The sequence below is a fragment of the Manacus candei genome, unplaced genomic scaffold (assembly GCF_025592945.1).
Source record: "Manacus candei isolate 608988 ecotype Guabito, Panama unplaced genomic scaffold, ASM2559294v1 h1tg000053l, whole genome shotgun sequence".
Classification (NCBI taxonomy): Eukaryota; Metazoa; Chordata; class Aves; order Passeriformes; family Pipridae; genus Manacus; species Manacus candei.
The window spans coordinates 1,220,304-1,246,078 of record NW_026138101.1 but is presented as its reverse complement, the minus strand read 5'-3'; the positions used below and the strand labels follow the sequence as shown (position 1 = coordinate 1,246,078).

General features: G+C 39.3%; 1 protein-coding gene across 3 annotated transcripts in view; it reads left to right on the top strand.

Annotated features, from left to right (window-relative positions):
- The window catches only part of CDH13 (cadherin 13), a 446,130-nt gene that overhangs the window by 408,136 nt on the left and 12,219 nt on the right, over nucleotides 1-25,775 (top strand). For 2 of the 3 annotated variants that reach the window (XM_051801744.1, XM_051801745.1), the window contains 3 exons: nucleotides 6,158-6,300; nucleotides 16,661-16,894; nucleotides 18,208-18,423. In XM_051801744.1, the coding sequence (XP_051657704.1) occupies nucleotides 6,158-6,300; nucleotides 16,661-16,894; nucleotides 18,208-18,423 (593 nt within the window). Of the gene's footprint in view, nucleotides 1-6,157; nucleotides 6,301-16,660; nucleotides 16,895-18,207; nucleotides 18,447-25,775 lie in introns of those variants that run through there. The other variant, XM_051801743.1, reaches the window with a different exon arrangement.

The window sequence follows — 25,775 nt, the reverse complement described above, 5'->3', positions numbered from 1 at the left end:
TGTGCCCATCATAGAGGTTTTCTAGTGCTGACAACGCACTTACTGCAGGCACTCATTGCAAAGGAAATGCAAAAGAAGGCACAGATTAGGGCAGAGCGATGCCAGCATTGACACTTTGCTGAGCTACAGACTATTGCTGACTGCTGGGAGAGACGTGGGACAGCCTGGTGCTCACACACTGCTTGGATCCAGGCGTTTCCAAATGGAACAGCGAGTTCCCCTCACATGGAAAGGGGTGAAGACACTCTGTCATGTCACAGGAGAAACTGTAGAGTTCTTCAAGGGTCATAAAGAAATAAAAGTGTATTTGGATGTCCAAACAGGAAAGCACATGAGGAAGAAGCACTGAAAGGAGGTATGAACATAACTGCTTCCTGGGGGTGTAGTTTAAGCTGCTGTAATAAGGTAAATGTGAGGCCTACTGGCAACTTCTTTATGTCATGGCCAGAGTGTTTTGGTAATGTGTTGAGTTCAGTTATTTCCAACAATGCCTCCCTTCTGTGTTTAAGACATGTTTTGTCACACTAAACACAAGAATCATGGATGATATGTTGCTGACCTGTACAACATTGTGTTTAGGGGCTGCAGAAGTTTTTAGACAGTAGCTGTATATCTGGGTATAAAATGGAATGTGAACCTGTATATTCTCTTGCACCTCCAAATTAATACATTTCATTAATCCACATTGTTTTGCAACATCTGAAAAAAAAAGTGAATCATAGAATGGTTTGGGTTGGAAGAGCCATTAAAGGCCATCTCATTCCAATCCCCTGCCATGGGCAGGGATGCCACCCACTAGACCAGGATGCTCAGGGACCTGTCCAACATGGCCTTGGAAAGTGAAAATCTCCAACTGCTCCAGCATTCTTCCAATGGCTTTAGTGCCACAAACATTTTAAAACTAAAAAACAGTCTTGGAAGTTGCATAAAAACATCTTTACAAAATCAAATGTCAGTATAGTTACAGAACATTAGCTGTAATATACATTAGAGAATTGCTATTATTGTTTTCATTCCACATGGGATGGCAATCAGAGACCCAGCTGTGCAAGGCTGGGAATATACATATAAATATACGTATATGAAAGGCAAATTCCTCTCTCCAGAGCAGCTTGGGAGCAGGAATACCTTTGTTATCATGTAGCCAAATAGCAGAAGAATTGCTGTGTGTCATCATTAATGAGTGTGGAGTGTGTTTCAGCTGGAGAATTGCTGTGCTGCAATAAGGTTCCCTCTCTGCTCCTCCCAGTGCCATATGCTGCCATAATTAGTGCAGGCAAAAGGTAACGAGAGCACAGTGGAGAAGAGGGAGCTCGATGGGAAGCAGGTTGATCTCTAAAGCTCTACGTTATGTCATCCCTACATAAAGCACAATGCAGTTTTAACCCGGATTTTTTAGTGTTGCACTTATATTTTGGGAAGTTTTCTTGCCTTGGAGAGCCACCATTACTTACCCAGTTTGTATATTTATGCTGTAACTGCTGCACTGTTGTCTCCCAGATACCTGTGAAGCTTTTTTCAGAGGTAGTCATTCTTGGTTTTGCAGCTGCACTTGATATAATGAGATAAAATTCATATTGACTTGATTTAAAGATTACAGAATGTCTGTATTTAGAGATTCCTTCATTCAGAGACAAAAGGGTGTTCTCATGCTGAGATCACAGGCACAGACATACAAATTTACCTTCTCCACTATCATTTTACCTGAATCACTCATGAAGAGCTCATAAAAAAATTTCATGTGCTGCCATTATATGTTCCAGTGCCAGAAGGAGCAAGGATTCATAATGTGGATAATGTGAAGGTTTTTCATTCCAAATACAAACATGGAGCTATACTTAGGTGAAATATTGGCTCTGGTCAACTGGTAGTTTAAATTTATGTCAATGGGACCAGGATCCCTGAAAGGAGCAAGTGTGAACTGGATATCTAGTGTATGGAAAAGCTTTCTTATATTTCTGATACTGACTCTTGCCAGATTGAGATGCTATGAAAATGGTTGCTATCAAAGTCTTATCATAGAATCACAGAATGATTTGGGGTGGAAGAGATTTTAAAAATCACCTCGTTCCAACTCCCTGCCATGGTATGTTGACACTCTCAGCTTTGCCCAAGACCACAAAGTAAACACACACATATAAATGTGTGTATCACAGAGAACAGGAAATTTTTACTCGTCTTGGTTCAACTCTATTTTAAACATAGTTTAAAAAGAATTCAGGAGATAGGCAATTTAGATATGAAAATTTAGATAGAAAATGCCAGTAAATATCTTATTGCATCTTTAGAAAGCCATTCAAATATTCTTTTCTATTCTGTCTATCTCGGTACTTTTGATGTCCCTCATTGCTGGTGTTCTAGGCCTTTTGCAATGATTTACAGATTTTATCCTTTTAACAGCTTTTCAAGGTAGAAATACATCCTCACTGTTTTAAAGATGAGGTGAGGATGTAGTATGGATTAAAGACTTCCCTAATTCCATTGTGACAGAGCTGGGACTCAAAAGTCCAACGTCTGAGTCCCAGCTGAACCAGACCAGCCGTGCTCACTGGTCCACCATGGTGTCACCTTACTGCCTACAGTCTGCCGTGGTGACAAAGCCTAACTAGAGTGTCAGACTGATATTTCATGGGGCCAGTGTCACTGCAGGACTTCTCCTCTGTTGTGGGTTCTGATGGAACAGTCCCTGCAGGCCATGGCTCCAGCGCTCTCCAGATGCCCCAGGATGAACCCCCCAATGCTGACAAAGCCTGACAGACTCACTGCCCTTACCTCTGGTCAGTGCTGCACACCAGACTGGCTCAGATGTGTCATTCAACACAGATTTGGCACTGCTTCGTTTTGCCTTCCTTCTCATTCTGTCAAAGCATACGAGCCAAGACCCCTTGACTCAACATGGGAAAAGTCTGGCAATTCCCAGGCTCTGGAAGGCCTTGCCAGGAGCAGCATCTGACTGTGCCTGGCTGCTGGCCTGGGACACCCTGAGCCATTGCACTGTTGGCTGGGAAATCCTTTTTGTGGCTGCTGCAGGGCTGTGGCTCTGGTTTGGTTTCCGTGTCCATGTCTGTTGTGTGAAATGATCTTTTTGCTAATCAAGCCCTGCACGTCTGTGAGCAGCCCCAGGAGCTGTTCTCTGAATTATCTTCCTCTGTTACAGGAGGGGGGAGAGGCTATTTATAAATTTTAAATTATTTCCATGTATTTGCTGCTTCATTTTAGTCCTGCACCAAACAGACCAAGTGCATAGTTTGGTTTATGTTCTCTTGTTTTGCATCTACAACCCCTCTGCATCTGTTTGTGGGTCTTTGTTTAAGGTGTATATTTAAACATTGCCAGAGATGAGTTCCAGTCTGAGGGAATTGTGCTGTTTTCTTTACAATATCTGGCTTAAACATATTGCAAGGACAATAACCTAGTGCAAGGAGGTCACAGTCAAAATATGTCACACCCTCTTGTCATACAAGCCCTTGGGAACAGTAAGCTGTTGGCATGGTTGAAAATTTAAAAAAACCCAAAACAAACCACGATGAGATAAAGTCCACAAACAGCACTAAATTTCACTATTGCAATGTAGAATAAGACAAAAATAAACAGTAATTGGCACACCAGAGAACATAGTTTGCACACATCCCTACAGATGTATCAGAGTGCTTAGGATTGAGACAACCGAGCAGGTACACGCAGGCAGGTAAGTTCATGTTTAACCACCAAAAAAAATGGTCTGATTTTCAAAAGTGCTGTGCAATCAGCAGGTCCCACTAAAGTCAAAAGTGGGAAGTGAATCTTTGTATTCTATACTTCTATTTTTACAGTGTTTTTCTGTAATGGGTCTATTCTAAACCTTTCGCTGGCAGAGCCCTCAAAAAATGGAACAAAGAACAATCATCTTAACTGTACTGCAATATGCTCCTACAATAAGTAAAAAATGTGGTGGGAAAGACAAAGTACTACTTTTACGATATCCTGTACCAAATCACAGGTTATACAATTCAGTTTTTTATTTGCACAGCCAACAGTGCTTTGTAGAGCAATCAGGGAAGATAATACAATCCATTTTACATTCTCATTACTTTGGAAGTGTTGAATCTTCTGAAATTGTTTCAGGGTTAATTGAGAATTTGCTGGTTTACAATAGACTAGGAATTGTTTAGGCTGCCCTTGTTTCATATTTTTGTGCATACCTTTGTTGCAACGTTATAAAAACAACTATAAAAGAAGAAACAAAGAAGCGAAATGAAATAATGATCTGCATTGTTGCTATTCCAGGCACTCATTTTTACTGCAGATAAAGCTGGGGTATTGATTAATGTTTAAATGGCTATTAAGTGGAAGGACATGTTGGGTTGATGGAATATCTCACTATGCACTAGCGTTTTCCTTTGCTTCTTTTCCACATATTCCCTAAGGAATCATTTCCGCTCCTGGGGAAAGCAGTGGTGAAACTCTGAGTGACTTTTGTGGGAGCATAAGTCAACAGTTTTTCCTATTTGTCTCTTTTTCTCATAAATTCCAAAAGGCCCTGGTTTCCAATTTTGTCCTTTAACTTATTTTAACATAAAAACAGCTCATAAAAATGTGGAATTTTTTCATGGCTGTGTATACTGAAGCTTTGATCCTGGCTCTGGCTGCCCCTGTTTACCACGGCAAAGTCAGGCAGGCTCAGCAGCCCTGGGGAAGTTGTATTTTTGAAGCCTGAAGCAAAGCCTTGGTAAAGAACAGCAGAGCTGTGGGCAGGGCTGCCTGTCAGCACTTCCTTACCTGTGATAATGGACATCCCAACACTTTGCTCCAGGGATCTAGCAACTTATTTTTCCTCTGTCCAGAGGGCACAGCACCAAGCAAAGGTCTGAAACACACATTCAGTGAGACTATGTCTGTCTTTGTTAGCTTGCAATTTATTCTTTCCTCTTCTGGCAGCTGTCATTTTATTTCATTTTACTTACTTTTTTTTTTTTTTTACCCCCTAAAAATCTGTTATTTTTGTTTATTCCCTCATGGTTGCACTGATACATCTTTTTTTTGGCAGGATTATCACACAGGACACCTTTCAGGTGAATGCCACTATGAGGCAGTGCCTGGGCACAGACTCACTAAATAATAACAGGTTCCATGTCCATTACTGGTAATTTAAAATGTCTATAGAAGGTTGTATGGCTGTTTATGACCTATAACAATTCACTACAAAAAAGATAAACAGGTTATTATCCTAAGTATTGATTATATGATTGGAGTTTTGGTTTAAAATATTAACACATTTAATTGAAGAGGGAATTGGTACCAGTTAATTCAGCTCTGTGTTGTTATATTACTTAATATATTTAACTGAGTATAGAATTAAGCCCTAATCATGAACATTCTTGCACTTATTGCTTCAGTCAAGTAGGGAAGTTCTTAGTGTGTAAACTCCACAATGTCCCAAAACATTTCCAGTTTCAGGGTCTGAATATTTGTGCTGATTAATGGAAAAAAGCACAACAGGGAATTTCTTACTGGGGGATCTTGGAGACAGTATTTCCAAATCCTGATTTAGGCCACATTCATGTGATTGAATTTAATCATCAGAAGGAAACTACAGATCCCAGACTGCAGAACAAATGTGTGCAAACAGGGTCTGAGTGTAACCACCTCCTGTTAGACCTGATGAATTCATTGTCCAATTCTCTTTTTGCTACCACACCCTACAATTTAGTACATGTCTAACTAGTTGTAAGAAAAAAAAAATGAAAAACACTCAAAAAAGTAAATTAAAAATACAATTTCTAGTTGAATCAGAATTTTGAGTTGGAAAAAAGATGACCATGATGGGATTCATGAAGCCTGTAGATACCAGTGTTGATGCAGAGGCCCACTGCAAGTGTTCAGGTACTCTGGCTGTATAGCACTGGTCCAATATAATGTTTTAAATATTGAATTCTGTACTACTCTTTGAGACAAATATGTTTCCAAAGGAATTGTCTACAGCTTCTCCTTCTGTCAGCTAAGTTTAGCAATAAAGAACTATCCCTAAGGGAAAGCACAAGGTTTAGATTCTACTTCTGAATTATTGAGAGATCCACCCACGAAAACCAGTGAGTGCAAAGACATATTCCCTTGCAGTAGTGTAATTGTTTTATGTTTAGATCTCTAATTTGTTAACAGCTGCTGTACTTTGATTTAGGTATTCAGTTTACAAGGACCCAGCAGGCTGGCTGGAAATCAACCCTACCAATGGCACCATCGGCACCACGGCTGTCCTGGATCGGGAGTCTCCCTACGTGCAGGACAATGTGTACACTGCCCTCTTCCTGGCAATAGACAGTGGTGAGTAACTGGCCTGCATAAGATTATGAATATATTGTTATCAATAATAATTTTCCCCCCTGCTTGAAACTTTCTGGTCTGGAAGGTGCACATGTGAACTTAAGCGTTTGCTTCAGCAGCTTTAATTTAAGTTTACACCTCACAGGTTTATTACTGCACTGAGGTCATAATTCTAGGTATAAATAGTCTGGGAACATTCTAGGAAAGTAATAAGTCATCTTTATCAGAGTTAATTTCTTCACAATATTTGAACAGTCAATAAGCCTGAGGCTCCTAAATACCAATAACAACTCATCCCTGATATGCTGGATTCTATTCTACTCAATACAATTATAGTGACAACAAAAACATAAGTAAAACCCCTTGTTAAAATGCAACAATTTTTGCATATTGTGTGTGTTAAAGTTCCTTCTGTCAAATAGAATCAAAATTAAGCTGTCTAGGAAAAATTCAGCAAGCAACTTTGGAGTAGAGAGAAAGAGAAAACCTTGAACATTCCAAATCTCCAGACCTAAAGGCACAAAATAAATAAAAGATTTGCCTGTAATATAACAGCTAATATGCTAAGGCTTTTTCACAGCTGCAGCCGGTTTAGCCCTGGTGATGAATTGTCAAATGTTCTTTTTAGGAGAGCAATTCTACATTTTTGTAACCACATGACTCAGGGAACACTTGCAGGGCCTGACAGGAGAAAGAAAATATTGCCTTAAGTGTAACAGAAAAAAAAAATCTGCTGAGATGATGATTTACTTATATATTAATATACATATTTTCCTCAGGAAATTTCCATGGAAAAATGTAGCACTGAACATATTTCTGTCATTTGTTTGCTATTGGACAGGAATTTTTTTTTTAAATGCATCTTAAAAATCTGGGAAATGTCATCTCACAATGAAAGTAAAAATCTGGGATAATGTTACTGAGGGGTTGCCAAAAGGACAAAGTCACGTTTTAAAGGTGGAGTGAGATATCATCAAAGAGAGTAGATGGAACAAGAGGCTGAATGTTTTTGTCTGTGGAAACCAGCCTGAATGAGGAGGATTTGGGGGAGGCCTTTCTGCTGTGCTTAGGGCAGTAACATGTGTTGCTCATCTGTTCTGAGCCCAGAACCTCACTGATAGGTGACCCCTCTTAATTCTCAGAATTTTTTCTGTTCTGGAAAAATGGGAGAAAGAGAAAGAGGTGTCTGTGAGCTGAGCAGCAGTGCAGGAGAGAAAAGGAATCCTCTTCACTTGAGGCATTGAGTCAACACTCCATTCCAGCAGCTGTAACTGTATTTATTTGTGATTGCACAGCTCCGTTAGTGCAGTTCATCCACTCCAACATTATTGACTTCCTTGAATGAAGTAATTAGAAACCACGTGTGTGCATTTAGTACTGTCATGCCAAGGTGTTAATAATGATCATTCCCAAGCATTGCACTCCTTCACTGTGTGTAGCCCAGCCACACACGTGGAAGTGGGAATAAACAGCACAATTTAAATAGCTGATATTCACCTTGTGGTTTGCATCACCTCTGGATTAATCACCAAACATTAAGCTCAGAGGCAGGCTCCCTGCCTTGTCCCCTGCAGGTACAGCTGGGACAGACAATATCCCTAGAGATTGTTCCCCCCAACTTATCTCCAGGCAAAGCTATGAAGCCCATTTCATTTCCTTACCCATCAGAGCTAATGTCCATCTTGAAAAGAAATATTACCTTAGATGAGAAGCCAAATTGTGTAGAACGATATGAAATGAATACAGAACTCTTCCAGAACTTTAAAAGAAGATTATGTGAACTTAAAAAGGAAAAAAAAATGAGATGGCTGTATGTGCTCTCTTTAAAGCATTGTCCACAGACTGCAAATCCCTTTCTTCAGGTTAATAAGTGGAGCCTGTCTAATGCCAGTGAATATGGTGAGGACTTTGGACTGAGAGGGCAGCCAAAGGCAGGATTAAGAATTGCCAAATGAAAGAGAGTAATAAAGGGAAAATTTAGAGGCATTTCCAAGAGAGCAGGTCATTTGCTTGGACTAAAAGACTTGGGATGAAAAGGGAGGAAAGGACAAAAACACCCAGTTAAGAAGACATGCTTTCTTCAAAAGCATTCAATGGAGGTTACTCTTTCCTTTGGTCTCTCATCTTATCTCTTAAGTCAAATCTGAAGCCTGAGATGCCACAGGCTTTCCTTTTCTTCCCTGGGGAATACAGAGAACTCAGGTGATGCCCATGGCACAGTCCAGCAGTGGGAATTTTTACCCAGGCAGCTCCAAGCAGAGCAGACACTGTGAGTGTGTGCTGTTCTGTAACAGTATTTATAGGGAATAAATCTAAAATCAAATAAAGCCTTGAACCTTAGACATTGCTAAGTGACCTTCAACATATGCTAAACCAGTAAATAAACATATCATTATTATTTTGGGTTCATAGCATATAGAGTTTATACACAAACATGTATATACACACATATACATATATATGTGTAGAGAGAGAGTTATACAAATGATACTGTTGTGCCATCCTATTCCACGATCACCTCTTTTTAAAATGACCTTCCATTCATGTGCTATCTTGGGTGAGGAGTGGAGACAGCTGAAAACAAACCTCCCAATGACACTTTATTCATCCCCTTTTGCTGATGTCAGTAGAGAATCTGTCATCAGTCCCAGCAGCACTGGCTCCTTGTCATTGCACTTCAGTGCAGGGAACAAATGTCAGGACATCTTTTTTATTTGTAAAATGTTAGAGATTTCTGTCAGAGGTAAAACCAGGAGCTTCATGCTTGGTAGTTCTTTATATAAATCCATCACATCTTTCTCTCTTTTTGGTAAATCACAAAACTGTTCTTTACCAGTAGCACAGTAACCATGAATGGGTCACAGAAAATGGAGTCGTTCCACTGGAGGAAATAATTTTGTTCTTTATGAGATTCTTTTTGACCTTTATGATATTATTTCTCAGCATTATCAAATTAACTACAGGTAAAGGTAGTTAAGTATGAATTATATTATATCTGATCTAAATAGTTCCTACACCTTCACAAACACACTTGAAACAACGTGTAAGACCAAATTTGATGGAAATAGTGTTAATTTTATAGATAATAAATTTTGACCATTTATGGGAGTGAATTGCACTTTTAAAAAGGACTTCTACAATGAGTATCCTAATTTTCTCTGTACATTTGATTTCAGTAAAAGGTCAAGGTAGTGTCTTTAGAATTTAAAAACTTTTTATTAAAGACCTGTGTGGACACAGAGTCTCTGGTCTATTAAAGAAGAAATTAAACACTGGTAGGAAATATCATGAAGCAGAGTTAACACATTAAAGTGTCATGAACTGTGTTTAATCTGCGAATGAGCTGATAATGGGACAAAGTCAGGTTTATGCAAACTTGGGAAACAGCAGAGGTTTCATTCAATTAGCAAAAGTGATCATTTTATTCCCTGAATTTAGCACTAATCGCTGACCCCAATGCAATGTCACAAGCACACGGGGCAATTATTGGGAGTATATCTGTAAAACACATCTGTGTGAAATACAGACAAGAAAACATTTGAGTTGGAGAAATCTGCATGAGCAAACCTTCCAGATTTGCTGCATGACCATGTGGTGGTGTGTCCTGGTTTAAAAGTTAACCAGCAGGGGGAATGAACCCAACTCAAAGGAGAGATTATAAGTCAGAATAACAATTTATTAAAATAATACAGTAAGTACAATAATACAAACAAACAATTGGTCTCAACCCACAAAAACCCAAATGTATGACCCAGTACCCTGGGGCCTGAACAAAGTGGTGTTCCTTGGGCCCTGTTTGAGTCCAAAGTAAAGGGAGAGGGGAAGAACCTGCTGGTGGGAGAGCTGCTGCAGTCTGGCCAGAACTGGTGATCGCAGTCCAGTGGTGGTCTAAGTCTGGTTGAGAGCGATGAGATGCAGCCGTCCTCTGGATCCCACGAGTGGGTTGAAAAATGTTCCAAAACTCCAAGATTATATATCCTCCAGTTCAGGCAGGAATGCTTGGTACTCCCCTCAGGGCGGGGAGTTCACAAAGGGTGTGAGGACAGAAACATCCTTCTATCTCACAGGCCTCTTAACACCTAGTTTATAGCCTGAGGAGTCAGGCTCTATGGGCAGAGGGTGCGAATAGTCTATTAACAACAATAGTCTAGTTTCTGGGAAATGACATGGAAGGCTATAGAATACAGTTTTGGGTTACACCCACCATGATGAACTGATCTCAGCTGTCCTAACTAGGACATGGTGTCATCCTACACATCCTGTTGTACACCGGAGCACTTTGGATGACTATCATAAAGCACAATATCTGCAGGTTTTCTTCATAAGGTCAGTCATGACAAAAAGCCTACAGGAAAGGTCTTTATCCCTCTGTATTCTGAAAGTTTGAGTCACAAGTTAGAAGAAGGAAGGAAGGAAGGAATAAAACATGTCTGGAGGTGAAGCTAAAAAATACCTGGGAAATATATGAAATCTTAAAAAGCTAAAATCAGTTTCTCCCTTTTCTTTAAGAGGCATGAATAACAAAATATCCCCAGATTCATCTTATTTATGCAATAATCATTCCTTTTGTGGAAGGGCAGGATGCCCCAGTTAATATCCCCATTGTGTAGCTTTTTCTGTCTCTTTAGAAGAAAATCTTTGGTTACCTTTCTTTGCCTGGTACACAGAAAAAACACCTGTGCTGTTCAAGTCTGTCACCTGGTGACAAGTGAAGACACACTAATCTTGCTGGTTGGGTTAAATGCAGTTATCAGCTTCACTTTTCTCATGCCACCCTGGTGGGCTACCACCCCTCCAAAGCCAGGGAGAAATATTCTCCCACAGAGACAGATCCTCTCATCCAGAGTGAGGGTGGCACCTTCCTTCCTGATGTTCTTATCATCGGGGAGCTCCTGAGACAAAAATTAGGAATATAAGCACTTCTGCTATATGAAACATAGAGAATAAATGTCGTTAAAAATGTGCCAGCTCTTCCAGATGCTGAAGATGGTCAGGGATGGAGTTAAGGGTTTGAATTTTCAGGTGATGTAGCTTCAAACCCATGAAATCCCAGTGAGCCCTGTTTCTCACAGCAGTACTGCGTGGGGGAAAACAACTGTTCTCTTCTCTGGAAGTGGGTTTTTCCCTACATGATGTCACCATCCCCAGCATGTGACATCCCAGTCAGGGCAGGATGTCCCACAGGAGGGCTGAGCTGGAGGAAACAGCCCTGTTTGTGTGTGTGTTTGAGCAAGGGAAAGGTTAAGAGAGCCGGAGGGCTAGAAAGAGATGTGATGCCGTAGGTGTGGTTTCAGTGTTTGCCTTGAGAGCTTCACTTGCCAGTTAAAAACAAAAAGCAGCTCAGATGTAGCTTCTATGACTGGTAGTTGTACATGTGTGAATTGGCAGGATGAGGAGCATTATTTCAGTATTCCTGAGCAAAATAAAGAAGTACTGAATCAGGGTCTAGTGCTCATATTTTCCCTTGTTTCCAAAGACCAGCTGAGCTACACCCAAGCAATTCCAAATCTCATTTATTGTGCAAGTCTTGATGCTACTACTCATTAAAAAGAAAAAAAAATTATCATTCTGTTCTCTGCCTGATGAACAGTAACACCCAACATCTAGAAAAACATGGAATAACAAAGAGATGTGTAGCAATTTGCAATTAAAACTTTTCCTTACATGTATCTAACCTGTCTTTTCGCTTCATGATGTACCTAATTAAATTACCATAGATGGATTCCACCTAAAACATGCTATTTTTTGAAGAAATCAGGCAATTAGTTACCATGGCAACCCAATTAAGCCAGTTTTAGACCCCTTATCTTAATTGCTGTATTAATTGAGAAGAGAAAATAAATTGAAGACTCATCCTTTTCTTGCCGTTTGAAATTTCAGTAAAATATGAATTGCACACAAAATATTGTTTTAATTTGTCATCACGGACTCATGATTAGAAAAAGAAATTAGAATGTTGAAAACAGTATTTAAGACGGATGGCATATGTCAGTAGCAATTTGATATGCTGAAAGAGCTGTGCTCTTTGGAAATGTAATTACTCAAAAATAGGATCTGCATATATTATCCAAGGGAATGAATGAAGGATTGTAACTTTTAAAGGCTATTTATTTTATGCATTCCGTAAAAAAAAATATCTATATGCCAATACATAGAGAAAATGCACAGGAAATTTCAACTCCTGGGAAATTGGGGATGAAAATGTCAGCATATGGCATTGATGAGAGCAGTTTTCTGAGCAGCAAACCCAAATCTTGGTGTCTTCCCACTCTACTGGTTCCATTTGCTTTGGCTGAACCATTAATAGAGTTCAGCTTGAACACGAAAAGTAATGGAATCTGCCTGTCTGAGTGGGATTGTTGCCTGCAGAGAGGGGACCTGCTGCCAAATCACCGAGCATGCACACATTTTCTGAGTAGAAAAACAGCATATGGAGGGGGAAAAAAAAAAAACATGAGGGACAAGACAGAAATTTGTGTTTAGGTTTTCATTAGAAAGCATGAAGCCCTTTTTCTCACAGTCCAGGTTGGAGGTATGTAAGTCACAGAGAAGTAGCTGAGGGAGATGGGAGGGCTCAGCCTGGAGAAAAGGAGGCTCAGGGGGGACCTTATCTGCTTTTACAACTCCCTGATGGGATGTTTTAGCCATGTGGGAGTTTGGCTTTTCTCCCAGGCAAGTGGTGACAGGACAAGAAGATGTGGCCTCAAGCTGTGCCAGAGGATGTTCAGGTTGGATATCAGGAGGAATTTCTTCATGGAAAGGGTGCTCAGACATTGGAAGGAGCTGCCCAGGGAGGTGGTGGAGTCCCCATCCCTGGAGGTGTCCAAGGAACATTCTCTAGAATGGTTGACTTGTCCCCTCTGGAAATTTGGTAACTATTGCCAGAATCCAACATTTCTGATGTTCTCAAATATAAATCAAACTAGAAAGTATAATAGTTCAAATTAAATACCTTTATTTCATATTTGTTCCTAATTACATTTTGTTAGTAAAGGCATTTACATGAATATTCCTTCACTTTGATGCCTGTGATGGAAACCTTTAGATCTGTAAATAGATGAGGTTTTCTGTGTTTAGCTTTCAATATTGTGAGGTGAACTTCCTAAATAGAAGTGAAAACCCACAGGCTCAGTGCCTCCCAGCTTTAACACTTTTTGACTTGCGTGTCTGACATTTTTCTTGGTAGGTGATTATCAGTGCTTTGTTCCTTAGCTGTGCCACTAAATAATTTATGTTATTTACATGTAAACTGACTTTCATCTGATTCATTTAAAGTCCATTTTCACACAGCATGGGGAAATGTACTTTTTTTGTGGTTGATAATCCTTATTGTCCCTTGGGCAAGTCGTTCCATTTTAGATCAAGTCAAATTTGGTAGCAAAAGTTGAAAAAAAAAAATCAAAGTAGAAAGAAAAATGCTTCTTGAGGATTTCCTGTTGTTTTTCACAAATTAAATGAAATTTTGTTTACTGGGATGAAATGTTCTTATCATACCCAATTTGTTTAGTTTATAATATCCATTAAATATTAAAATGAAAATATTTTAAAGACCCAATTTTAAAAGAAAAAAAACACACCTGGTTAATTCCAAAGAGGGCTTATAATTTAAGACTTTACAGTAATAATTCAAATAGGATTCTGCAGAGCTTTTCATTAAAATTCAACCATGAAGAAGTATGCAAAGTATCTGATTCTATAATATTTCTTTTGAAAGTATTTTTTTTCACTAAATGTAGCTACAAGTGACCTTCAGTGAGACTGAAATGCAAGATCTTCCAAGTTAGGGTTCCCAGCCTTGCCTTAGATTATTAAAATCAGGATTCAATGCCAGGCTTTCACTTTGTTTCAGGATGAAATTATTCATCCTTCAGCCTCTGTTTCAGCAGCTTTTACACACATCAGTAATGCTGTGCCATTCCTCTGTTTGCCATAGTATATTCCCAGATATGCCACTTGTGGGAGCCTTAGCAGGAATTTGGGATCCTCTCTATCCCAAATGGCTCTAAAGACACCTAAAGGTTTAAAGTGTTCGGCCTCAGGAGGGAAGGACAATTCTGTTCAGGGACAGAAGTGGGAGCAGAGCTCTTTGGAAAAGCTGCTCCCAAGGGTTGTTGGACAGAGCCCTTTATGTCTGGGTTTACACACTAATTCTGCTTTCAGCTGCAAGGTTTTAAAATACAAATTAAAAGAAGTTTTACTTTGGAATTAAAATATGCTGTGGATATCTTTCATTTCAAAACCAAAGCTGTCTGGAGATCATGGGATTTTTGAATTATTTCTACAGCATAATACTGTCAAATTTGTGAAAGTCCTACATTCCCAATGGATATGTTGTGACCATTTTTCCTTGATTCACTTTTTGTTATATTTTTGTGACACGTGCGATAACAAGCTTCAGTTTATGACCTTGACTTTTGCTTATTTTTCTTTTGGAGGTCTTCATAAAAATCACCAAAAGATTTTGTTCAAATCATCATGAATAAACCAACCGAAGAATAAGTCACTCAAATGAACAAAAGCAATTTCCTCTCTCTCTGTTTGTGTGTAACACTTGCCTTGGCCCTTACAAGGAGTGAGACATTTCCATGGCAGGGAAAATGCAGCCGTATCTGCGCGTGACAAAATAACAGGACATCCATAATGCTGTTGGCTTCTTCATTTCAAAAGGCAGATTTTAATATTACTGACTTCAGAGAAAGATAAGAAGGGCAGTGCATAAGACATTATCAGTCCAGTGTGGAAATAATGCATTCAAAATTAAAGACAGCAGTTTAATTAAGTGCATGAAAGGCTGGCTTTTATGATCATATTTCAAATACTCGACTGTCTTTTCATCCATTCTGCCGTGTGACTTTACTTAATAATATATCAAGAACAAAAAATGCATTGGAGTCTTTCTGCAAATTCAATTAGTCCAATAAAAAGTGAAAAATAGTTTCTTTTTCATTAAAAAGAGCTCAACCCTAACCCTTCTGATGACAAAGTGCAGATGAGAAGGGAGGGCAAAGCTGGAGAACTATGAACGTTCAGCCTTTGTGATGCATTTAGGTGAGAATGAAACAGATGAAGTGTCACCATTAGTAACATTTGTTATTGAAAGGACTAATTGCATTCTGCTCAGTTAGCAGTTTATCAGATCCAGACTACAGGGTATTTACTTCTCCCTTAGGATGCACTCCCAGCACAGCAATAACTCCGCAGTTTATTGGGCTGCTCTGGGCAGGGTAATTATGCTAAAGTGAAACCTCTTCCAGGGCTCAACTAGAAACTGTGACACATCGCTCTGGTGCTTTACAGGTTAAGTGCAACCTCTTGAATCCATTCTACCTGTGAAGAGTTTGTAGCCAAGGGAAGTGCAGAGATCACAGTTCCTGGGTACCAAACCGGAAAAACGAGGATAACAAACGGTCCACGAGTGCAGCGTTTCAAATGAGACATTGTGAAGTGCAGTGAAGGATGTAATGTGAATTTAGAAAACTTTGAGGTGATTAAAATGGGGTGGCAAAGGGATCTGAAAGTAGCTGTTGAGTTTTAGGCTGAAAGCAGTGGGTTACTGGCCCAGCCATGGCACATCTGTAGAGACTGAAAGTCGTTAGCTCCTGTCGGCTCCTCTGTGACCCTGGGAAATGAGGGGCTGCTCTCAGCCCGGCTCCCAAGGGCACACTCTGCCTCCCAAACACTCCTGGTGCCACAGCTGGTTTGTCAGTCACAGCCTTGGCACTGAGCCTTGTAGTGGTACCACGGTGAGCAAACAGCACCCTCACCCCTGGAGCTGGCAGATCATTGGAGAAAGCTGGAAACTCTGCTGCTGACACAGGGTGGCTCTGGGTAAATAAACCATCCCTGGGTTGCTTGTTGACAGATTTCACTTCTGCTGACATAACTAAATGTGGCCCTAAGGTTTGTTGGGGAATGATCTGCTCCTGTTCTGGGCACCCACCAACGACCTGATTCCTCTCTGCTGTCATTTTTCCTCTTACTTGTCTTATTCTTGGTTCCTCTAATACTGTGTTGTCTAGGGGATGTTTCCCTCTATGTTTCTCTCAGTAGGTGCTGATGAACAGATTCTGTTCCAGATATCTATTCATGTCCTATTCTCATTTTAACTTCAAAATATTCCTCTCCCAGAGGTTTCCATAGAATAATTTTCCATAATGTAGAGAATCAGACAGGCTGCATTCTGAAAATACAGCAGTGAATTTACAAGTGACTCAACAGTTTTTTTTAAGCAATCATTTTCATACAAAAGAGGTAAGAACTATAAAAATTATTTCCCTTTGCAAGCACACAGGTGCAAATAAGAGCAAGAGTTTATGAAAGAAGTATGATTTAATAAATAAATGTTTGGTTTTTTAAATAGGTAACCCTCCTGCCACGGGGACAGGAACTTTACACATCACCTTGGAGGATGTCAATGACAACGTCCCGTCCCTTTATCCAACGCTGGCAAAAGTTTGTGATGATGCAAAAGATCTCAGGGTAGTGGTACTTGGAGCATCAGACAAAGACCTTCATCCCAACACAGACCCTTTTAAATTTGAACTGAGTAAGCAGTCTGGCCCAGAAAAATTGTGGAGAATCAACAAGCTTAACAGTAAGTCTGTTACTTTTATTATTGTGCATTTAGTCCTCCCACCATTGTGCATTTAGTACATCCCAGTGTACTGAGGCACATCCCTCCTGAGGCACTTTGTGAATTCTGGAGCAGTTTTGTAGGAAAGTCTTGCAGGATGGACCCATTGCTGCTGCTTTACACTGGGCTGGGTTTGCTGGGACCAGCTGCCTGTGGAACATAATAATTTTGAGAACTGAAAGTTTTTCCTCTTCTTGATATGTTGACCGAAGTTGCCTCTTTTAGCTTTGCAGTAAAGAGAGGCTACTAATGACTTACAGTTTTGTAAAGATATTTCAGGGCATGGAATTTGCTTGCATGAGGTGCACAAGGCCTAGCTATAGGACAGCATGGAAGTTTTGCATGGGCTTTAACAATATAACTGAAAAACTTCCTAATTTTAAGTATTTGAACTCTCCACAAATAAAATACCCCAACACACTGGGACCTTACAAGATTCACGAGAGGATCACAGCACACACTGTGCAGTTGCAGAAGGTTTGTATGGCAAGTTGTGGGCACAAAGTTCAACATTTCTTTTTAATGTAGATCATTCCTATTTTTTTTCTAGAATGTGTTATTTATCTCTGCTACTCTCCAACGCTTTAATTCATTTCATGCCTTACAAAAAACTGGATGTGATGTCTGTCCCTGCCTGCAGGACAAAGTGAAGGAACCCTTTTATTTATTTATATTTTTTTTGCAGTTCTCCAAACACCAAACCACAACTCTGTTCCCCCTCTAAAAGAGTTGGCACACCCACCTGGGTGAGTCTGCATCCTCACCTGGGTACCAGGAGCTGTTATAACCCTCTGTTGCTCAGGTGGATCAGATCTGTGGATTTGAAGGGGTTTTACTTCCTTTCACTGACTGTTCAGGAAAATCAAGGGAGTGTTTCAGCAGCTTTGCCTGTATTTCCTTACAAGAAGGGGTTTTTTTTACCTTAGGCAAGTAAATATATTCTTCCCTCTTCATGCTTTGAGGGTGACATGCCTCAGCATTTCATTAGTAAGCTTTCACAGGCAACTTCTGCCAATAATTTGCAGACCAAATAATGTATTTAAACAAAAGGGGCTCTTAGAAGTCTTTTCTTTTGGTGGGGTTTGGATTAAAATTGCAATTAGCTATACGGGCTCTTCTTCCTCCAATTCAATTCTTTTACCTTTTTTTTTTAAAGTGTTATCATTTTCTACTTAATTTCCATGACTGACTTTGGCATGTCTGATATTGTTTGCAGATTCCTCTTCCCTTCCAAGCAACCAGCATTTGGTTAATTCTCACCTCATCCTTTGCAGATACTCACGCCCAGGTCATCCTGCTTCAAAACCTGAAAAAGGCCAATTACAACATCCCAATCTCAGTGACAGATTCTGGAAAACCCCCTCTGACTAACAACACAGAACTGAAATTACAAGTGTGTACCTGCAAGAAATCCAAAATGGACTGCAGTGCCACCGATGCCCTTCACATCAGCCTGACCCTCATCCTCCTGTCACTCCTCAGTTTACTTTGTAAGTCTTTTGCTGAACTGTAAGTAATGAAGTGTTGTTAACCTGCTCATTTGTACTCTCCCTAAGAAAACCTAACAAGGGAGAAGTTAAATTCCTCCACTGATATCACAGTGCAGTAAGTTTGGGTTCTTTTTCCTTGAAGGAATAGCTGTGAGAAAGGTGGGGGGAGGGTTTCTTCCACAGTCAAAAATAGTAACGAGTGCCTGATTGTCAAATTAAGAAATAGAAGCAATAATTTTAAGAAGAATCAAAGAGAATTAGAGCCAGCATATGATAAACTGAGAAGTACCAGCTGTAGTAGCAGATTTGTGAGACGCTTGCTTTCATCTCTCCCCACTTGAATTCAATTCAAACCCAGAAACAGGAGATTAAAGGTGTTCATGTAACAAAAGCTGTTCTGGGTTACCAGGAAAATGAGGACTGTCTGCTCCAATTTATTCCTCTGCATAAAGTGTGCAAGTGACTGGAACATGAGGAACCTGTTGGTGATTCTGGGCTTCGAACCACCCAGAACTGAAAATCAAATTGCCAGTCTGGGTTGGAGGGCAGAGAGAACTGGCAGGCAAAAGAAGCTTCTGCTGCTTCTAAGAAAGAGTCACAAAAGAGATTTACAAACTTCCTAATTTGAATTGGAAGAAGTAAAAAAATAATCCCAGAATGACTCAAGAGTAGGAATTCAAAGCCATGGAATCCCACCATCTAACCTGGGGGTGTCCCTGGCTTGTCCTGTGACAGCTGCCAGCAAATTTTTGATACAGGATTACTTTTTATTGCCTTACCTATTAAAAAAGTATAGCTGTTTCCTACAACTGTAATAACAAATCTGTTATTCAAGGACTATTATCCTCGTCTCATGTGACTGAAATACATTGTGTGATGACTTAATACCTGAGCCATGGGGAAAGGCCTTCCATTCTCCATGAGACAGAATCTACCACAAGGCAGAGAAGATTTACATATCTGAGCTTGGTGTATTCTTGATTACACATCTGGTGCATTTTTTTCTTATTGTGTACTGCTTTTATCCCAAAAGGTCACTGTGAGAGAGCTGGTACTGTCTAATGTTTGTGCTGCTCTTGAAGATGAAAAGGACTGTATAAATGCTAAGTGCAAATTCATGTTCTTACTTTCAATCAGTGACATCTAAAGTATCTGCACTGCCTTTGGTTCAGCTGCTCTGGGTTTAGTCTGCTGGAACCAAAGGCAAACTTCAGCTGTTAGAAGTAATATGTTAAAGATGTTTGACAGGACGTGACACCATTGCACCAGTGAGGGAAATGTGCAGCCCATTGATTCAAATATATTCCTGTTACCACTCCATAAATGTGACTGGTGCTACACTGGGCGTGACTTTCACCACTGGAATTATTTTCTTATCTGATGTGATTTGCACTTGAACTTTATTTACATGAATGCATCTGAATATCAGAATAGAATGAGGTAGAGAAAAGCTTTTTGCTTTAGAAAGTTGCTATTTTCATGGGGGTTTTATAGCTGATCATTTCCCTTCTACTGAATTATAAAACCGCTTCTAGGTATTGGAAAGCACTTCTTGAGTTGCTCTTTTTGACTATAGATCTTCTTTGGCTCAACTATAGGTAGGATACAGCCCCTGGCATCTGAAAGGGTATTCCATGGCTGGTATTCCATCTCTGAAACTGCTACTTATGCAAAGCCAGCAAGCATTACAACTTTCCTAACCATTTTCCTCAGGTGTAAATGACTACCTGGAATAAAAGAATGAGGCCGGGAGCCACTTAAAATAATGTGGTTCTGTGTTTGAACTTCTCTAAAATGTGCTGCTATCATTGCATTCCCAATTCATTTCCACACACTTTTTTTTTTTATAACTGTGATTAGTTCCATTGCAATGTTTTTGTATAGTCCAAATATTTATCAGAGTAATCAAAGATTATGATGCCATAAAAACAAAGAGAACTTTAGTGCTTATTGAACAGATGAAACGTCCCATTTCTAGTGGCAAGTTATGGGTTTAATTTTAGCAAAAGCCCTTACGTGGCTCACTTTGCTCCCAGTGTTTATGTTTTATGAGGCTCTTGTTCCTGGGAGGTAAATCCTTCAGTCAAATGAACTTTGTTATTCATGCCAAAGTATTTCTTTTTGTATCTGACATCTGGTGTGAGGATAGATAGCCCTGTGAAAGAGCTGTTCATGGGAAAAGTGCCCTGCATGAATATCTTCCCTCTAGAAAACATCTTGGTATTATCATTTAAATGGTGCAATTATTATCTATACTTAGAATATGTGCCTCCTTCCTAAATCATGAAAGAAGTTCAGATGTGGCAGATTTCTGGAGTGTCTGAGCACAGAAGTGAAGAGCCTGATTAAAACTGTAATACATGCAAAAACCAGCAGTTCCTCCTATTCTGTGGGTACCCTGCTGTGTTCAGTATATTGAGGGATAATGGGATACAGTCTGCAGGGTTGCCCAGGAGCCCTTGGAAAGGTAGATATACTTGGAACAAGAAAAATTTAGGAGTCCTTGTCAGCCAGAAATAGAAAATATAAGATGCCAAAGTATCTGGGCAGATTGCTGGTTTTCCATATCAAAACAGTAAAGTGCTTGGTGGGATTGAAAGATGGTGAATATAGATTTGATTGAAAAAAGGAGCATTTTTGTATAGTTTGTACTTAACCTAACTAACTACTACTGGGAATCAGTGGAAATATGTACAGTGGACAGGTGGAGGACTTTCCAAAGTTACAGTAATTAAGGCTAACAAATATTGGGAAGAATATTCAGTGTCACCTGTCATTAATGCAGACACCACGTTTCAGATGAGACCTGATGGAGCAACATCTTGTGCTCTGTCAGCTTTTCCTCACCACTTTTAGTGACAAGACAGGACCAAAATGTTCAGATATAATTTAGAATGTATTAATTCAGATTGAAGAAAAACAACAGATAAAAAAATAGGTCTGGGTTCCTCGTCAGGGAGAAGGACTGTGGAAATGAGTTACTTTAAGACAAGAAAGAGTGGAGAAAAGAGAAAGTGTGTCATGCAGCATCTCTGGTGCTGGGTCTGAGGTTGTTCATGCTGTCCCTTAGTGCTGTATTGTCTCAGTCCTCTCCTGGTTTCAACTGACACAGCTAAAATAGCTCTGATCAGAATTAATGTAAGCAAAGTGATGCACTCAGCACCACCAGAATTATGAACAAGTTCCCTCTGCAAAGGTCCTGATCATTTTTAGTAAGAGAACAACTATGACATTCCAGAAGGATGAGGGGTGGAGATAAGGGGAAAGTAAAACAAGCTAAATAGTAAAAGATTAAGATAAAAACAGAGTTGTATATATTGTCATAACAAAGTCAGCAACAAAAACTGCCACTGGCCTTGTGAGAGTCTGAGAAAGAATTACTCTAGTTGGCAGACTAAGCTTTAGATAAATTACAAATCATTTATATTGTAATTATTTAAAAGAGTATTTGAATTCTGGACCTTTGATTTTATAATAACTATTTCACTTAATTGCATAGTCACTGAATGATAATTGCATTTCATATTTCCTTTTCTATTCTGACAACATAAAAGACCAAGTTAGATTCCAATGTGTGGAATGAAGGGACTAAAAGGATGACCAAAGGCACAATAGTCATGTCAGTAACATTTTACTTAAAATTCCTAGTTAGAAAAAGGCTGGACTTCAAACACTTCATGCTGAAAAAAACCCACAATTTTGTACCTTAGTTGACTGTCAACCATTGGTAAGACACTTCTTTCTGTTCACAGTGGAATACAGAGCTGTAAGTTGAACTTACTTAAGTAAAGTATTCCACTATTCTGAACAGAAAGTGATGTGTGAGACTGAGGGGGGGGAAACTTCCATGAAGAAATTAAATAAGCTGGAGGTCTCTCCATTGGAATTAATTTGTTAAACTGAGGGTGAAAGGCCTCAGGTGTGTTGAAGAACAGAGACTCACACAGATGTCAGTGCCGTGATTGCAAAGGAGCCTTAGAGATACCTTTGAATTTAATTTCCTATTAATTTCCACAAACTTTTCCTATTTAATGCCTGCTGTCCCTCACCATAATGTTTTTCTAATTTGAGGAATGCAGCTACAGGGTCAATAGAGAAAAAAAAAAACTTTTTTTTTTTCTCCTTGGAAAATTATGTATTTGTTATTAAACCATTATAAAAAAAAAATTTGAATTATATTAACCTGTGGTTTTGAATTTACATGAGCCTGGACAGCCAGAGTTACTGCTGCAGTGTTATCCTTCACCTGGTTCATTTTTCAAAGCAACAGCAGCATTTGTTTCTCTTGTATATCCCATGTTATTTGTGTAGGAACATCAAATGGCTGAGGCTGAAACTCTGAATTCTTGAATGGCACCAGAATAAGACAAATCATAGCAGGTTTCAAATGGAAAACACCTTTAAGGTCATTGCTCTTTCCATTACCTGGAGATTTAGGGTTTTTTATTGGGAGTTACTTGCCTTAGTTTTAGACAATCAGGTAGTATATTGTTTTCAGGGCTCAGCTACTGTTTAGTTTTTACAGTAGAATTTTGGCTTTTGCCAAGAAAAAGTTCATTCCTATTCCATGCAGCTCCTTCAGAGGAATCATTCCCGTAGAAGAATTTGCTAAAGACAATACTTTGTGTTTGTTTCTTTCTTTTCTTGTTTTAGTTCTAACTTTCTACAGCAATTTTCTACTTTTCAGAGCAGTGATATTTAATTTAAAAAAAAATCAGTTTAATTAGCAAGACTAGGGAAGCTCGCAAGATAAATTTTCCCATTTTTGAGAAGTAAAAGATGCCTGTAGTGGTTAGAATTTCAAAAACCACCAAGATGGGAAGAGTTTTGCTGTTCAAGGTGGTTTGTTGGGGTGGGGTTCATTTTGCACTACTGTAATTTGAGTTACATTCTGTGTTAGAGCAGATACCATGTAGGTACTTAAGGTAGCAGTAAATTATGCTACCCATTTGTAGGTTACTGATATTTAGTGGGTTCCAGTGATATAAATCTCATCTCCCCAAACCAATATAACAGCAGCAATATCCACTATCATTCTTAATGCTTATTATCTCTGTTACAGAGGCTTTGCTCCATATTAACATTATTATTGTTACTGCTAAATATCAGTGATATAGAGGCTTTTTCAAATGCCTGTATGAGAAAAATACCATTGTTGTTGGTCTCCTTAATGAGTTTGGTTGATTAAACTCTAGTAAGGAAAAGATGGTTTGGGGGTTAAGGGATTTCATTCGATTTGAATCTCGCTTTCAACTCAGAGCTGTGTCCATTTTCCTGATTTCTCTGCAGGTTTAGTCAGTCCTGCAATGTATTTGCACTTGGCTTTGGGAGCCCACCTCAAGTTAATGGGGCTTGAAATGGCACAGAAGGTCCATATGGATGCCCATAATTGGAGACAGGACGTTTATACACCCAGTCATACAGACATGACAAATAGAAATACCCCCAGTTGTACACCAGCATATTTAAAATGTGCTTAATGACATTACATTTTATTGAGTCAATTAGGTGGGAAATGGCATTTTACACACATTTTAAACCATCCAAACATGTTCCAGAAGTGCAGACATGAAAAAAAAATACAACAGTTTAGAAGATGTGTGTTTGGAGCGCAAAAGAGAACAATGTTTCCAGCAAATACAGCTCCTTCCTAAGAGCTGCAATATTGTTCCTGATGGTCATTCTGTAGGCATGAAATGGACATTTAAAGAGATTGGTTTGATAGACCATTTAGTGCTGTGAATTCAAATGAACACTTTTGTGTTTTCATTTTCTCAACAGTACTCCGCAGTTACTGATGAAATACAATATTTTGTATTTCTTTGCTGAAAAACCTCTTAAAGGCACATAAATATTGAATTGTTCTGGAGTGGCCTATGACTTAAAAACTAGAACTGAATAAATGACCGAGTTAAGTATTTTTTCTGTCCTCAGTGGCCCCTGTACACCATGGGGTGTTTGTTTCTTTGAACTGTCCCTGTCCTTGGATATTTCTCCACTCTATAACGTCCAAACAACTCAACTGTTTGCTGTTAGTTTTAGATGTGATACTAAAGATAAATGGAGGAGATTTTTTTTTTTTGTGCCTAAAGGTTTAATGATGTTGGGTTTGCTGCTTCTTTACTTACAAAGTCCTTTAAAGGGCCATTCATGTTTGGAGCATTTCAGACTGCATCTTAAAGCCTTGCTTTAGATCCATATGTTTAATTTGGATATGTCATTAGTTAGTGCTTATGTGAGTACCATGCTTATGAATAGCTCTTCACAAACTTTGAAGCAGGCAGGTTTTCTCATTTGATTTTCCCTTTTCTCTGGCTTATGAGCATTATTCTTTCCTCGCATTTTTTTTCTATTTTATTCTTACTTAAAATGAATTTCTTCAGATGATTATTTTAGCATTTCAAGCTGGGATAAGCCTATACCTACAGAACTGAATGTGTCTGGACTACTTATGTTCATGTTCTACTTATTTAAAACTGATGGTGAACTAAGCTGTGCTGCTGTGGAAGATGAGCTCTACCTGCCTGAGCAGTTACCCATTCCTTTAAAAGGCTGGCTCACAGGTACATTTTGATGCATTTCATTTTTCAGCATAAATATGAAAAATCAGGAGACTTGTTCAATGCTGCTATTTCAAACCTGTACTTATTCATTTCATTTGCTGAATATTTTCAAGCATTCAGATAAATCTATCAGATTAGGGCAGAAGAAAATACAGGTCCAGGCTGCAGGCAGCCACCTCTGCAATTATTTAGTTTTGATGGAACTGGAAAATGAAGGAAGCATTTATTGCCTATTGGTTAAATGAACATGACATTGCTTTGGCAAAGTATCCAACTAAAATTCATATCAATTTTAAAAAAAATCATCATCTAGTACATCTTAGTGACTCTACCCTAGAAAATGCCCCCACCCCCAGTAAGATACTTCATATCCCCGGTGAACAGGAATTTCATTAGAAGATGCTTTATTTGATAAATGTAGCAGTGCACTGGGCTGGGTGGAACATGCTTCTGAATTTCTAAGCAGAGTTAGGATTTTACTTCATCTGAACAGCTTTTCTCTTGGATGGTGCTTCTTTTATACATTCCTTAGGACCAGCTCGTTCCGTGGTGAGTGGATGTGGGTACACAACAAGGAGGAGGGGAAGCAGAAACCAGGAGCAGCAGTGAGCAGGGCCATTGCCAGGAGCCAGAAGAGCACTTTGTGTTCTATCAGCCCTGCTTCAGATCTGCCACTACAGTCTTATAATAAATTAGTTAGGAGTGGGAGAGCCACTCTTGGAAATACCATCTGCTGGTGTCAAAGAGGTACCCGGTGAAAATGGCTTCAGCCTGAGCAACTTATTCCCC